The sequence below is a fragment of the Symphodus melops genome (assembly GCF_947650265.1).
Source record: "Symphodus melops genome assembly, chromosome: 17".
NCBI classification, from domain to species: Eukaryota; Metazoa; Chordata; class Actinopteri; order Labriformes; family Labridae; genus Symphodus; species Symphodus melops.
Genome location: NC_136707.1, coordinates 17,883,297 through 17,898,950, shown reverse-complemented (window position 1 = coordinate 17,898,950; position 15,654 = coordinate 17,883,297). Strand labels below are relative to the sequence as shown.

The following is a 15,654-nucleotide window of genomic DNA, read 5'->3' as shown; positions in this document are numbered from 1 at the left end:
GGGAAATTCTTTTCCACAGAGTGTACAGTTTTAAGGGCAGCACGCCGACAGAGGGTGAACACAGGCACAGGGAGATACATGTGAGACAACAGGACATACATGTGGGGCGACAGACAGTGATAGGGCATACAGTGACAGGACAATGTTGTTATTTGAATCAGAATCAGTTTTTTTAATTAGTGGAAATTTGTGGAAATCCTAGTTATTTATCAAGACATACAGTAACTAAAAAGAAAACATATAGATGCCTTCTTCTGGTGGTGCTTGTGGAAAAATGGTGGGAAAAGACCTTACCAACGGTCTTACCAAATTGGCCCTCTCAAGGTCCATCCTGCTACACTTACTAAAGATAGCGATGTGTTTAAAGGATTTTTTCACAAGTACTGCTTGAAGACTAAGCCATGGATATGTTACGCCAAGGTTTTTGGTAAGATTGTCGTGTTTTGGAATGTTTGTTGGAGCTAATTCAAATGAATTGAAGAGCATTCGCATCACAAATGTTTAGACTTTAAACACATGCTGGTGAATCTCTGTCTGCCCAATCTCATCTCCTCCTTCGCTCCTCCAGTGAGAGGAGCAGGAGCTGTCAGTGGGTTCTGTTTAGATCTCGTGTCAGTGGCTGCTCTGGGCTCCAGTCCAGGCCGATGCCGACGGATGAGCACACACAACACACAGAGTCTCTGCTTCCAGCCAGGCTTTACGGCATGGCCACAGTATCCTGTGGCCAGGCCTCTATACACTGTCACTAAGCCAGCCGTCACATTGGCGGGTGTGTTTCACCACATTCCCTAAAGACGACCATGTCTGACCAGACAGCCATCTTTTTCTACTAATACTGATATGAAACTAAAACAATGTGATTGTTATGGATTCCATTATCAACTTTGGTTTTATGTATCAACAACTAGATGACTCATAAGTCAAGCTGCGAGCCTGAACGAGAAAAGATAAAACTGAAGCTTGTTCAGCAGCATGCTCATTGTTCTTATTCTTCAGGCCCTTTCTCAATCAACACCTTAGCTTGTTTTAAACAGAGTGGAGTATAGTCTGTGCCTTACTCAATATTACCCTAAATCTCCAGTGTGAGCTGCATGTGTGAACACAAACTGACATCTTCCACCCAAACTTTACTCACACCGTTACCTTCCAGCTCCCACAGTACAATATCTGCAACGAAATGTCGTGAGCCAGTGCTCCAACACAGCAGGGAATATTCCAGAAAATTTAGCACAGGCAATCGAGCAGGTAGATGACAGTCATATAGTGCAACCTGTGGGTCAACCGGTGCACATAGTAGATCTGCATCACTCTCTTCTTTGCTTGCCAGTCTTCTTGATGTCATCTCCTGCCTCCTGAGACCCCCAGCTCCCATTCCACAGTGAAAGTCTCCAGCTTTAAGGTAAGTAAGCGACTCATTTGCAGATTTCAAATGCAACACATCAAATGCTCTGAAATGTTCTTATAGTTTTCAGGAGTGCATCTTTAAACTTCCTGATGACCGCAGACTAACTCAGCTACTCTCACTTGTGCTAATCAGTATACAAATCTTATCTTAACACGTAAAATTACCTCATGCCTGTGATTACACAGAATGATCTTTGAACCCAGAAGCAGCTGTATTTCATCTCCATAAATGTCCAACACGTAAACCATAATTTAAAAGAGTCTTTTAAAAATGCATCAGCATGTAAACTGCAAATCACGAGAAGACAAGACTTTATTTTTGTCTTCGGAAGTTAAAAGGGATTTAAGCTGCAGCGCTCCAAGCAAATGAATCATATTGTTGTCTGAGCACAAGTGTTTACTCAGACACATTTGATTGTAATACAAAAAAAAAAGGAATGAGCGCAATCAATGCTGCTGTGATATCTTCCAGCAGATAACAGAGATGTGAGATGTGTGCAGAAATGAGAGCAAGGCGATTCAAATTTAATTCTTTCATAGCTTTTATTGCTCCATTCCAAACCCCTGAGGCCAGCATAACTCTGATTCACAGCAACAGTTTGTATGCTGGTCGTGCCTGATGGGATGTGTGCGCTGATGACATTGAGTCCAACAGGAAGCCAGGGGCTAATGATTAGCACATGTTTAGGATCACTAGGGTGCCACAATCTGGAGTTCTTCATGCCGTATGTCACTGATTTATTTGGTTGTTGTTGCTTCACTGGGAGGGACAGGCCTTTTTTTTTTTTTTTTTTTTTTAAAGCACACACGCCTCTACAACATCGAGGCCTGCTTTATTTGATTTAGCTCCCAGCCAATGGAGATCCAGGGCTTGGTCATGGTCCATTTTGCAGCTTTAGAGTTTAAAATGGGAGAGGTGAGATGGGGCATGCGTGGCACAGATGCTCAAATGTGTTCCTGTTTTAAACTTGCACAGACCTGCTTTGTTTGTTGCTCTCGTACAGTTCAAAGACTTTGACAGACCAGACTCCCAACAATAAGCTGTAAATATTGTGTTTTGCAGTTTGAAGTGACTTTTATTTAGCAAGTGATAAAACGTGCCTCCATTTAGGTTTTGCACATTTTTAGAGAGCTGCAGTGTGATTGTGCATGAACAGTTTAACATGTTGTTGCCAAGAGTGCAATCCTTTAGCTCAGGTCCTCTGCAGCTCCTCCTGTGTGCTCTGTGGGATGTTATCTGATAGTCACTAAGTGGCGAAACAAAAACACTAAGGGCAGCGAAGCGAGGCCAGTTCAGGCGTGAGGATCGGGCGACACAGGGAAAGAGCCATGCACATCCTGGAAAGAAGAGAATACATCTTTGAGAGGAATGTCGCTATCTCCGGTTTCAAAGTGAACTGAAGGGATGCATCAGACACTGCAGCCCAAACTAACCCAAGCTGAAACACAATTGTTAAATTCTGTGAGCAGCTGGGTTAGATTCCTCGGCTTCCCAGCTGTGAAGACCTGAAGATATCCACCGAGATGACCTATAAGGATTGCATTTTGGACAGGCGTAGTCAGCTACTCCCCATTACATTTGACTGAACTGACTTCATAGTTTTAGTGTTTCCTCTTGTGTTTTACTGGGACTTCCATAACGTGTAGGCGCACTGAGGCGTTCCACCATTCCATCATTTTCCCAGAAGTGAAATATGCCTGTCCAGCTGTCGCAGATGTCCTCCAGACGGCCAGAGTCACATCCAAAACCACAAACCATTTAATCCCTGATTGTCTCATTCTTCCTTCAATCCCACTTTTGCTACATGAGAAGTCCAAAACAGTCATTTTACCACTCCTGCAGGTGGCGCCCATTGAAGTGTAAAGCAGGGCTGGGCTTGAACTGAGGCTGACTCATTTAGTCAGAAAGCAGAGGGCTGTTCCTGTGAAACAACTCAACTTCATCTCAAGTCTTAACTTGACTTCACGAGGCTGGAGTTCATTGGTTTTGATTAAAGCAAACATGATGTAATCTTTGCAAGACTGAAAGTGAAAGTGAGAACTCACCTTGACTCTGAGCTGTTTAAACCTTAAAGCTCCTGTGAGGAATTTTTAGCTGCTTATAAAAAGGACTGTAATTAATCCTGATGTCTTTATATGTGCTACAAAAGAGAGCAAGAGCAAAGAGTGATGATGAGTGATATATTTTAAGGTAAATAAAAATGTAGGATTAGATTTTGTGTTCGTGAAAAAAACACTCACACATGCAGGATAAAACCAGCAAAGAGATAAAAGACGCTGTTTTGTCCACAGTGGGCGCCGACATTGGCAACAGCTCCTTTAAGGAAAAATGCTCACAGGATCTTGAAACACAACTAGCAGTATTGATATGATTAGGCGTTCAGATCTGAATCTGAATATGCGTGTGAATTCAATAAGAATAATCACATTATCATTTTCAGGATATTGAAGAAGAAGAAGAAGAAGAGGATAAAGGTCTAAACTTGAGTTATCCACATACACGTAGGTTCTCTTGGAGCTTGCATGATTTCCGCCCAGTGTTTTATATTCTTACTCTCATTAAATGCAGCAGTGAAATCACTGTGACGCCCCTATGTTTTTTTTTCTTTTAGGTCAGCTGTTTTGCCCGAGGTTGTATTGCACAAACAGCTCTGGAGCTCAAATCTGTGAGGTTCATTCTGGGAAACAGAAAACACTCCAGTTAAAATCCACAAACTTTGGGTAAGTCAACTAAATAACCAGCTTGTCTAAAATAGCTCACCTGCGTGCTCGGTGAATCCCTCAATGAGGCAGGGTGCGCCGGTTTTAAATTTCAACCAAGACCTGCACACAATGGCCGTGACTATAGTTACTGCAGCTACTGCCTGCTGGCTTTGTGATCCCTCTCTTTCAAAAGTAGAGGAGCAGCTGTGTGGGATAGTTTTAGGGTAAAAGGTTTTTGGATAGTTTCCTGTTTTATCGGCCGTGACAGAATGATCATAATAACTCATCAGATATGGCTGAGCAACCACTGACACACAAAGCAATCAGTCCGAGCGGTTGGCACTAATATTCTCGTGGGAGTAAATGTCTGAAACAAGATTCTTTTAAGAGTCCAACAATAACAGGTTTTTCTGGTACAGACTGCAATAATGTGTGTGGGCACGTTTTAATGAAAATGATTACCGGTGTATTACTATGATATCATGAGAGCATCCTCTCAGCTTGTTTAAATTAAATACAGTTGTTGTAAAGAAGACCGGGTGTGGCACTTTGGATCACCCTTCAGTGATGCTTCATTTCCTGAGGAATGTGTGACAGATGACGTACCATGATCGCTTACAACAACAACAGCAACAGTGTAGCTTAAAAAAACCGTCACGTTATCCTCATGGTTGTTAGTGTTGTTGTTGTTTTTTAGACTCACAGAAGGTCATAGATGTGTGCGTGTGTGTGTGTATCCTCTCTGATCATACAGGGATGATGCACCACTCAGGCATTTATAGTCTACACACACACAAACACACACGCACACACGCACACACACACACACACACACACACACACACACACACACATACACACACACCTGTTCTGGCCAGGCATCTGGGATTTGTTGCTGCTCCTGCTGCTACCTTCCACCTGACCACTGCACAAATGACATCGTCATAAACAGTAGCATATCCAGCCGAGTGATCGACTAATTGTCAAAGCTCTCTCACTCTGTTTTTTTTTTTTTTTTTTTTTTTTTTTTTTTTTTTGCCTCCTCCTCCCAGCTGCGCCAGGACTCAGGACACTGCCTCTCCTCGGCATCCCACTGCGAGGCTGGGCAGCAGCTCACAGTTTTCCTCCTCGTGTGTTTACAAACAGAGATCCCAGGAATCCACCTGATGAGCCAAAAACGGCAAATGAAGAGGGGAGACTAGAGAGAGGCCGACGGGGGCAAGCTGTGTGCTCTGTCTGTTGCAGCTGATCACGCTCATGTCTGGACTATAAACAGCAAATGTGTGCTTGTTCTTGTGCCACTGTTGTCTTTTGCATCCTTGTTTGCTTTACAACTGTGTCACTTGTGAGGAAATGGCCTGAGACCACAGTGTAATGAGGGATGCAGAACCGCGGCGGCGTAGGCGGGAGTGGCGGCGGGCTGTGGCGGACAATCTTTGTTGTCACTCATCCTTGAATCGTGTTTGCATGGAGATCCAAACTGTTCCATCAATTTAGCATGAAGGAAACATTGCACCCTGTTAACTCCCTTCTTTGGCACATGACAAACTCTCCCTTTTCTGTGCAGACGCGGGAGTAAACAGGAAGCCTGCTTCACACACTCACAGGCATTCTGGGCATACCGCGGGGCCTCCAAAGGGCTGGACTACACACGTGCAAACACACACATTCACACTACCTGAAGAGAACACTTCTGGAAATGTGTTGTACACATTCAGTTAGTCAGCAGGGGGCTCAGTCGGCATGTCCCGCCGCCTTCTACCATCTGGTACCAGGTAAAGAGCTCTTTAGGTGTTGCCTGTAAACAAAGAACACAAACAGATTTATGGTGTAAAACAGAGATGGGACAAAATATCGACACAGCAATATATTTGATCCTGACTGCTGTGATACAGCTATGGATACACTAGGGCCATATATTGATAGTCTGACCCAAAAAAACTGCTGAGATCTTCACTTTGAATTAACCATCTCACTTCTTCATGTCGATGCTCATAACAAAGTCGAGGGTAACATGAAAGGAAGTCGAGTGGCCAAAGAAGAAGATGGCAGCGGGATAAAAGATGAAGAAAAAGACTGAAGGGTAATGTCAGACAAAGTGGGAAAAGAAGTTCAGAGATGCAACAGTCGAGTTCAAATCTGGTCTGTGACTCAGTAGTAGTCATTTCGACTCGTCCAGGGTTTGATCCCCAGCTCCTGGAGCCAGATAGTTAACCCCAAGTTGCTCCTGCTGCTCCGTTGGCGTTGCATACATGGGAGGATTAAAAGACAGTTAACAAAACAGCCATGACAATCAGTGTGGGAATGTGTTGATGGGACCTGCACATGGAAAAGAGCTTTGAGCAACAAGACAAGAGTAGTGCTATACAAGCTGATGTCCACTCATTGGATCTTGAATCTACAGATATATTCATATATGCTGTATATAATTCTGCACTTTAGCTTTTCAGTGGTGTATTGTTTCGTCGTTCTCAAAACATTCATATCGCAGAATCGCTGTATCATGAATCGTTATCGTGGGCCATGAACGTATCAGGAATTGTACGGGGAGTTACTCTACGTTTCCATCCTCTTTTGTAAAATGTAAACAGTCAACGGATCGTTGCAGGATCGTGCTAACAACATTTTGCAAAATTTTTGCAAAAAACATTATGAGTTTATTAGATGCAATAATTACAAATGAAACATAAATGTAGGTAAAATCAAAGAAGCTTCATAACAATGAATGTCTTATGTTACTGACAAATTGTCATAACTGTGGGAACTTTTTCTGTTCAATCCTTTTCTTTACTGTGCTTAGTATGTGACAATGATTACTATAACTAGTATTATTCTTTTTAGTTGTAGTAGTAGTATTTTAGTGGTTGTTTATTTCTTATTTTCCCTCCTCCTACTCCCCATGCACACTTTCCATGACCTCATTCTTCACACAAAATCACACTACACTCACACACGATCAATGGAATTTGCTTTATTTAGTTATATTGCAATTAATCTTACCTTTCCCCATCCTGTCTTTCACTTTTTATTTATAGATTAAAAAATAATTTTGCTTTGTTCTCTTCAAAGTATCTCATTGCTTTTTTTTTTTTTTTTACTGTTATCTTGCAGTATTTGTGTCTGTCTACTGTTTCACTTAGTCACTTGTTTCGTTCAGTGTCTCTTTTGTACAGGACAGCACTGTTTGTCCTTAATGACATAAATGTCACAAGTTCACGATTTCGTTCCTAAAGTGGAAAAACGAGCATGACTGGAATGCCACTGGTGATGTCAGGGATGTTTTATTTTAAAATCCGGGATATTTTTAAGGCGTAAACACTGAGTGAGACATAAAAAGCTTACATTTCGCGGTTTGCAAAATAATACCGTAGGATTTCTCCATGCAATCCTGTGGCCTTTACTACAATCCAGATGATAGGCTGCCACAGGGAGAGGAGGAGGAGGAGGGGGGAGTTTTCGGAGCGAGTGTTGCAAACTCGGTGATTTTCTCGCTCAATAAGGCGACTTTCCAAATACTTTTGGCGACATTTTTCGGAAATAAAATAAACAAACCAAGAATAAACAGGAGAAAGTTCACCCGCAGTTCTCAACATGTTTAGTTTTTTGTTTTTTTTTTTAACACACTTTTTGTTTCTCCAACGATGTTACACCTATCTCCTTACAAATACATGCAAAATGCCAATTATGCAAATTAGGCGATGACGTTATTTAGTGGCTTCGAGCGACTTTTAGGACAGCCAATAGTGATTTTCCGTGCTGAGGAGTTGGCGACACAGCGGGGCCCCCCTGGTGACGTGCAGGGCCTGCAGGGCGGTGTTCTCAGGCGGAGAAAGAGACGGACTGGGGTGTGTGAGCCACATCTGGAATAGTAGCTACAGAAGAAGAGTCGAGAGGAGCAGAAACTCGCTGAGACTTTCCTCAACTCTTCACTTCAGCACTCCCCTTTCACGGAATCAAACCTCCTGCTTGCTTCGCAATCTTTTTGTAAGTTGGACTTAATGTTTTGGAACATTTTTTTCTCTTTTCAAACTGAATTTACTTTTTTGTTTAACACTCTTACAACAGGACTTCACCTATGGATTTGAACACGACTTTGGATGTACTTATAAGGCCCGAAAAAAATGCGCGTTTTTCTGCTGTTTACTTTTTGAGTCGCTCCTGTTGTCGCAGTTTCAGATTGTATTAGACCTTAGAGAATGAAACGGTTGACGCTGAGACGCACGCATGGCGGCACTACGCTGGGATGTTTTTCTTGCAGATGGCTTTGAGTTTGTATCCAGCAGGCAGCTCGCAATGATTAGTCCTGAATCTTTTTTTTCCTCATATCGACCCACAGTTGCTTTTTCACGGGGCTTTTGCAAACACCCATTGCTTAAATTATTGAGTTCTAATTAAGGAATCTTGACTTTTAAATGGATGTAAAGTTCATAAAGTCGATTTATTTCTGTCCCTACAGCCTCACTCTAAACTCAACATTGACTACCCCCATAAGGAAGAAATTATAGCTAGCCTACTTCTTTCTACGTTTGAAATGTAAGGGGACACTTCCACGTTGAGGTAAACATTGCGGTTTGTCGAGAAATGAGGAAAAGGCGCCATCTAGCGTTCAGATAGGGATTACATGGGCTTTTTGGGAGCTTCAACTTCTTGTGGATTGACTTGATTTGTTGTTTTTCTTCTTTCTTTTTTTTTTTTTAAAGATCTACTTGAGAAAATGCTGCTCATCCTGCTTGGAGTGCTCATCCTGCACCTCATCATCCTTATTCTCCTCATTGTGTCCACAGCAGCCAGTGTAAGTGGAGCATTTTCACCCTTGTTATTAGGATTAGGAATCAGACTAAAATGCAAAACAGACAAGGAAATTATGTGAATGAAATAGAACATCATGTATTTTACGATGAATACCGTTTTTTTGTGTAATGGATGCTGTTGTGTATTGAATGGTCTCTGTGTTGTTGTGTTTACCAGGCTTGGTCTGTAGGTGGGGATAGGAGCTCAGATCTGTGGTACAACTGCATGACAACTAATGGAGGCTATCACTGCAAGCCTGCAAGCAATGAAGGTTTGTCAGCACTGCAAAAAAAAACAACCCCAAAAAACAGAAATAAAGTTGCTTTTTTTTTTTTCCTTGGGCGTGTATGAGTTGTTTACGTGTTTGAAGCTCATGCTATCCTTCGTTTCTGTCTGTCTTCTTCCAGACTGGATCCAGGCGGTGCAAGCCCTCATGATCCTGTCCTTGCTCTTCTGCTTCTTCTCCCTCATTGCGTTCGTGTTTCAGCTGTTCAAACTGGTGAAGGGCGGCCGCTTCTTCTTCACGGCCATCTTCCAGATCTTGGCGAGTAAGTATGACTTCATCCCACAACAAGGTCACACCCTGAGCGGATGAGGGTGGAGCTGCTGTGAGATCATTTGCGTTCAGATTCCTTCTCATTCCCCCCTTTTTTTTTTCCCGCCCTGGCTTTTAGGCGTGTTCGTGATGTGCGGGGCGATCATCTACACCGTGATGTGTCCGGATGATGGATCCGGAGCGCAGTTCGGCTATGCCTACGTGCTGGCCTGGGTGGCTTTCCCTCTCTGTCTCATCAGCGGCCTCATTTATATCGTGCTGAGGAAGAAAGAATGAGAGGAAAGAGGATGAGGAAAGAAGAGGGGGAAGCTAGGAGTACCCCTGTCAACAACATCGCACTGTGCCTACTGCCCACAGACCAAAGACTGACATCCCATCATCACAACTAAAGTGCACGTGTCACTAATAATTGTAAACACAGAATGGAGACTCCATCTCTGCTGGGGATTCATCTATTTTGTTTCCATCACATGCTGAAAAAATATCACAGCTGCTTATTTGGTGAATTTGAGTTGAAGTTTTACAACGTGTTTAAACATGCGTTGGTGATATGTTGACTTTTGTTGCACCGCGACTTCCACAAATCCATCATGTGTGATATCAAAGACGAGCAATCCTGCCTTCCTTTAGTACAAAGATGTACATAGTGTCTGTGGTTTTTAGACATATTTATAACATTTTTACATACATTTTTTGTACATAGTGTTGTCAATTTAACATTGTCATGCTCCTTTACGTGATAGAGTTTCGTGCCTCTCACAAATCATGCAGCTGTGCCAAAGAGATGTCGCATCGTATGCCAGAGTATCAAGCTTTGTTTTTCTAAATGTTGTCTTTTTTTCGTCGGATGCTTTATACCGTGTGCCTTACTTAGAAGAGCATCATGAAGGAAATGAAATCTTCAGTAATAACAAAAAGTAATCACAAATTAGTGTCGTCAATGAAGTCATGAAGTTAGTTTTTTTTTTTTCCTGAATAATCTTTGAACTTGATAAGCCAAAAATAAAAATGTTTTGAATTTTGTAAACTAGTTTTGAAAAATGGTGCTTTTTTTCTACTATTCTTGAAATGTATAGCCTTCTTTGTGTCGTGCTCTGTGATTAATTTGCTTTGTACAAACCCAAGTTTGCATTTGTTGTCAGTATTCTTCTAAATAAACCCTCTGAAATTAACTTCACTTCGCTGCTGTGACTCATTTGTGTGCATGACTGACAGGCGTAAAGTTCAACTGACTATTGGTGAGCATATAAAACGTGTTCACACCACACAGTGAGAGTCAAAACTTACAGTGTATACTGTGGGCAATGTTTTTTTTCTCTGAACTCATCCTGACTTATACATTGTCTGTCTGAGTCTGATCTTTGGTGACGTGCTACTCCTTGTAGTTACTCGATTATTCCACTTGGTGGAGATGTGACACACTCGACACTCCCAGGGTCGGTTCAATTACCCGTTCACTGAAATATTTTATGGCTTAACCTTTCTTAATACGCGTTTGAAGGGAATTAATATAAATGGAATATAACTGCATTTAATACTACATGTTGTTGATTTCACAGTAAAACCCATGATTTATATGGCATTTACTTTATTTTTAATTCTATGATAAAATCAACTATTACAGTTCCAGAAACGGGGTGGATCCGATAGCAGAACTATAAATATTGCATAAAAGTAGTATAAAAAACGTGCAAAATATGCCACGAGGAACATCTAACACCTGACGTGAAGCAACAAACAACAAGGAACTGACCCAGAAGGGCAGAACCACAGAGACTAAACAGACACAGGTGAGACTAATGACACAGGTGAAGACAATGAGGGCAATCCGACTGGAGGGAATCACACAGAGGTAGGATTAAACTCAAGAAACACACAAGGAAACACATCTCAAGGCGGTAACAGAAAAAAACACGAGAACACAGAGAGACAAGAATAAGAAAGGACACCAACACAACAGGAAACACTGAAGACTAAACGAGGAGAAACATTAACGCACAAGGGAAACATGCAACACTAGGGACAAGAAACTCAGAAAATATACCAAATCATGACATTACTTTTAATGGGATAAACTTGTGTAGAATTTGGAATAAAACTCTTTATGTAATTTTACGGTAATTGTAGACAAAATTGCACCGCATTTTTTTCTTCTTCTTTTAACATTGAATAAATGGGTTATCTTCCTTTTGGATGTTTCTAAATGTATGTAAAGCACAGTCAGTTGCCTCAAAAATAAAGTGGCTTGTCCTGCCTTATCTTGTAGGTGAAGTGTCTTGGCATCATGGTCATATTTTAAAGTGTATGGTCACTTAAAATGTGAATAGTGTCTTCAGGAAGAAGTCGAACAAAGCGTATTATTGCGTGTTTCTACAGTATCTATTTAACTGTTTAAACGGCACTTGTGACTTTAATCACTAGTGATGACTACCTGCTCCATGTTGACTCAGCACCTTCTGTCTGTAATGGAAGCTGAACAGTGCGTCAGTCAGGAATCACTGTTGTCTCCTAGACATTTTCCCTCATTAGTTTTTTTTAATGAAGTTTGTGTTTTTCTGTCCTTTTGATGCCTTGCTGCAAAACCAGTCGTTCTCCAGGAACAAATAAAGTTGAATTTACAAAAGTATGTATAACTGCTGTGCAGTAAACGTGCCGTATACTGCACAGTGACTGTAATTGAAATGATTACTCATTTAAACTTCTGATCCAATAGCCTTTTGTAATTTCTACTATGTATTCCAAAAATCCAGGCTGCAGGCTAGAAAAACATTGAATATAGCAATAGCACCACCTGGCTGTAATTCAAGGACATGCATGTAAATTGCTGGAAACTTGGCCCCATGCACACAGTATTTGAGCAAAACAACATAAATTAAAGCAAGCACTTTAAAATGGTTCCAGAAAAAAAAAATGTCTCATCAGCATCTCTAAAAGGAAAAGGAAAAATCAGAGATATTTGGATGACAGGTTTCTGCAAAGTAATTTGAAGCTTTATACAAAGACTCCAATCCGTCTATGTCCCTTACAGATTTTCCTGTCCATTTATCAAATGTGTAACTTCCCATTACACTGTTCACTATTCAGCTGAACACTGGCACATTTATAATTTCATGACGTCCAAAATGTTGCAAAAATAATTAGAGACTGAATGTACCAAAGCTGAAGAATCACCATAATATATAATTAAATTACATAATGCTTGCAACCATTTACTTCAGTGGTGGATGACATGGTCATACCTTTTATTTAAAAGTTTAAAAATAAAAATAAAAAAATCCCTTTTTAAGGTCTGTCGCAAGTAAGGCCATGATTTCTTCATCTTTTATTTACAAAATGTGAAAAAAAGTACCAAAGGTCAAAGTACTCATTATGTAATGTTGCCAGTTTCAGAGAAATATCCATCATTGCACTGTAGTTGAATTTGTGCAGCGTTCATGGGTAAACTCTGCAAAGTTTTCAGCCAATCGAGGGAGAACTATGATGCTTAAGCTAAATCACAACCTCACAGTTTATTAGAGGATTTTGATACTGCATTGTGACACTATATCTGTCATAAAATGACGCATAACCAATTTACTGGGTTTTGCCTTTCTTCATGAGATAAAACAAGGGAAACAGCATTTGTATTGTATCGGTATCATATTTTCAAATACATGTCAGAAGATAATAAAACAAACGTGCCATAATTATAAGCTAACTCAGGCATCTACATGATTATGAAGCAAAAATAGTTTTAAAAAACTTGTATATACTGTTTAAATATAGAGAGAGAGTAGCTACCTTGGGGCGGCTGCAGCTCAGTCCATACTTGGGTTGAGAACCGGAGGGTTGCGGCTCAAGACCCGATGTAAACCATAGTATGGATGTTGGTCTAGTAGTTGGAGGTGCGCCAGGTGACTTCCATAACACTGCTGAGGTGCTCTTGAGCTGTGGCAGTATGTAGAAGCTCTCCACTAGTGCATGTCCACAGGTCCTGTTTGTGCATGTGTGTGATTCGGGCCTATGCGTTGTGAGAAGCACGTCTCTTAATTAAAGAGTGTAAAACAGAATTTGACCTCACGGATTATTAAAGTATATTTAAAAAAAAACATTACATAAACTTTCCAATTACATTTACCTCCATAATGTTGTGGAATGTCACTTCAGGATTGAGTAGGTGTACTCAGTTGTGTGTTACTGCTTGGATATATTCTACAATTTATTGTGACAAAAGTTTCTGTGTTTTTATCTTAACCTTAAACTTTGTGTTTTAAACGGTGCCCAAGAAGAACAGCTCAGCATCATCCAGTGACTGATGATGAGACGTTACTTATTATTCCACTAGGTGGGGACTGAATCACACATTTCTCACCATTCATTTTACCCATAACTCAATTTTCCCAATTTGAAAAACAAAAATCTTTAGGTTGCTGTTTTAGTCACGTAATATAAAATATATGTCTGTTCCTCGCATAAGGAAGAGGGTACATGTTCCCCTCTGTCTATGCTGCTAGAAGCTCACAATGGTGGGGTAACTTGACACTAATCTTCTCTCGTGTTTTCTCTCAGAAGTTGGCACCACAGTGGATTATTGAAATAGGATTCTGCCTTTGATCAAACAACGTTTATAGATGTCTTATACTTCACATCAGAAACAAAGTTTGTAGCTGCCAGCTCTTAAATCTACAGAAACACAGGGTGAGCACATGATATTTAACTCTGTAACAGTGGCTGAATATCTGATGACTTTTTCACACTAATTAAATATGCTCAATCCGCTCGTTTGAAAGACACACTTTGCCATATTCCCTCATTTTGACCTTTTTAGCACTTGAAAACATACTTTGTTTGTTTCTCCTCTATGTTAATTAGATCTTAGATGAATTAAATATTCCTAAGTTTTTCATTTAATTCTAAATTTAAAGCATCACATCTTCTTGTATCTAACTTGGTTTTCTACCTTGCTTAGGAACATTGGGTTGATTGTTGGCTTATTGTAAAATCATACAAGTGCATGCACAATTTCACGCTAATTTCATGTTATTTCAACACAAAATGATTCAGAGCAGACTCCCAACAATGTTCACAGATAACACCAGCAGCTATTGAAGACAACCAGCGACTCTTTTTTTAGCTGCCTACCAGACGCCAAGGTGCAACAACCATTAGCTCACATACTACCATCTGTGCACACACTCACATGTGCATGTGTTTGCCTGCTGAGCATTATGCAGGAAAGCAGAATGCACATGCGTCACAGCAGACACAAACTGGGTGTATATTTTAATATTTCCTAAAGGCTGCTGAGCATGCAGACAGATTAGCTCCTTCTAACTTCATCAGTGCGGACACAAAAGAGAGGCCAGATGATGCTGCTCTGGTTGAAGTCCCTGGGCACACAGATAACATATTGGGGATGTCAAGAAAACTCCGGAGGACTATAATGGCCTCACAGCTCCATTTCAAACGTGGTTAACCTTAAGGGTTATTTATCACTGGGAGGTCATCAGGGGGCACTTAGTATTTACTGCAGGACATGCAGGAATGGGGGGGGGAGAAGGAAGAGAGAGAGGAAGCCACCCTCATCAACATCCACTGTGTGCTTTAGTGGCTGTATACATGCGTGAAGAGTATTTAGCTTCCTGATAAAGATATTTGATGACATGTCTGGCTCTCAGGCATTAAACTGTTGCAGAACAAGAGATGACTACATGTCTGCAGCAAAGTGTTTTCTCTGTATCCCAGTTACACATCAGAATCATTTCCATAAGACTACGGTTGGGAATTTCTCTGGTGAGGCAGTAATGGTCGTGAAGGAGCACATACAATGGGCCACAGCCAGCTGATGGCTCGCTGAATGGGACATGTGAGGACTTCAGAGGAAGCTGCAGCCCTCCTCTCTTCTTTCCCTTTAGATTTGTTGCCTTTTTATCCGGGGTGTCTGTCTCCCAGAACAAACCCCGGAGCCTTCAGATGTAGCTAAATGATAGAGAAAATGGCCAAGCCCAGTTCATTCAAAGCTGATTTCATCACGCCCATAAATCTCGTAGAAATCAAAGCCCATCTTATGCCCGCCCCTCTCCTCCCCTTTTGTCTTGGTAATACACATTAGAGTGCGGCTGGCTGCCCACTTTGACGGCAGCCCGGACAGGATCTGGGCAAAGTTGCAAATCTGGAACCCAGGGGCACCTTTGACCTATGACACTCGGCGTTAAATCTTG

The 15,654-nt window shown here is 41.2% G+C and overlaps 1 protein-coding gene across 1 annotated transcript; it reads left to right on the top strand.

The window, feature by feature from the left end:
- Window positions 1-7,923: 7,923 nt before the first annotated feature.
- On the top strand, window positions 7,924-10,626 carry pmp22a (peripheral myelin protein 22a). The gene is made up of 5 exons (XM_079365589.1): window positions 7,924-8,091; window positions 8,808-8,899; window positions 9,076-9,169; window positions 9,306-9,446; window positions 9,573-10,626. Exons 2-5 carry the CDS (start codon window positions 8,822-8,824, stop codon window positions 9,728-9,730), a joined length of 471 nt encoding a protein of 156 aa, XP_079221715.1. The 5' UTR covers window positions 7,924-8,091; window positions 8,808-8,821; the 3' UTR covers window positions 9,731-10,626.
- The last annotated feature ends 5,028 nt before the right edge of the window (window positions 10,627-15,654 follow it).

Excerpts from the sequence above, each read along its gene's own strand:
- pmp22a (XM_079365589.1), top strand. The coding sequence starts at position 8,822 with ATGCTGCTCATCCTGCTTGGAGTGCTCATCCTGCACCTCATCATCCTT. Across the intron at positions 9,170-9,305 it reads CAAGCCTGCAAGCAATGAAG|ACTGGATCCAGGCGGTGCAA; the intron begins GTTTGTCAGCAC and ends GTCTTCTTCCAG. Across the intron at positions 9,447-9,572 it reads CATCTTCCAGATCTTGGCGA|GCGTGTTCGTGATGTGCGGG; the intron begins GTAAGTATGACT and ends CCTGGCTTTTAG.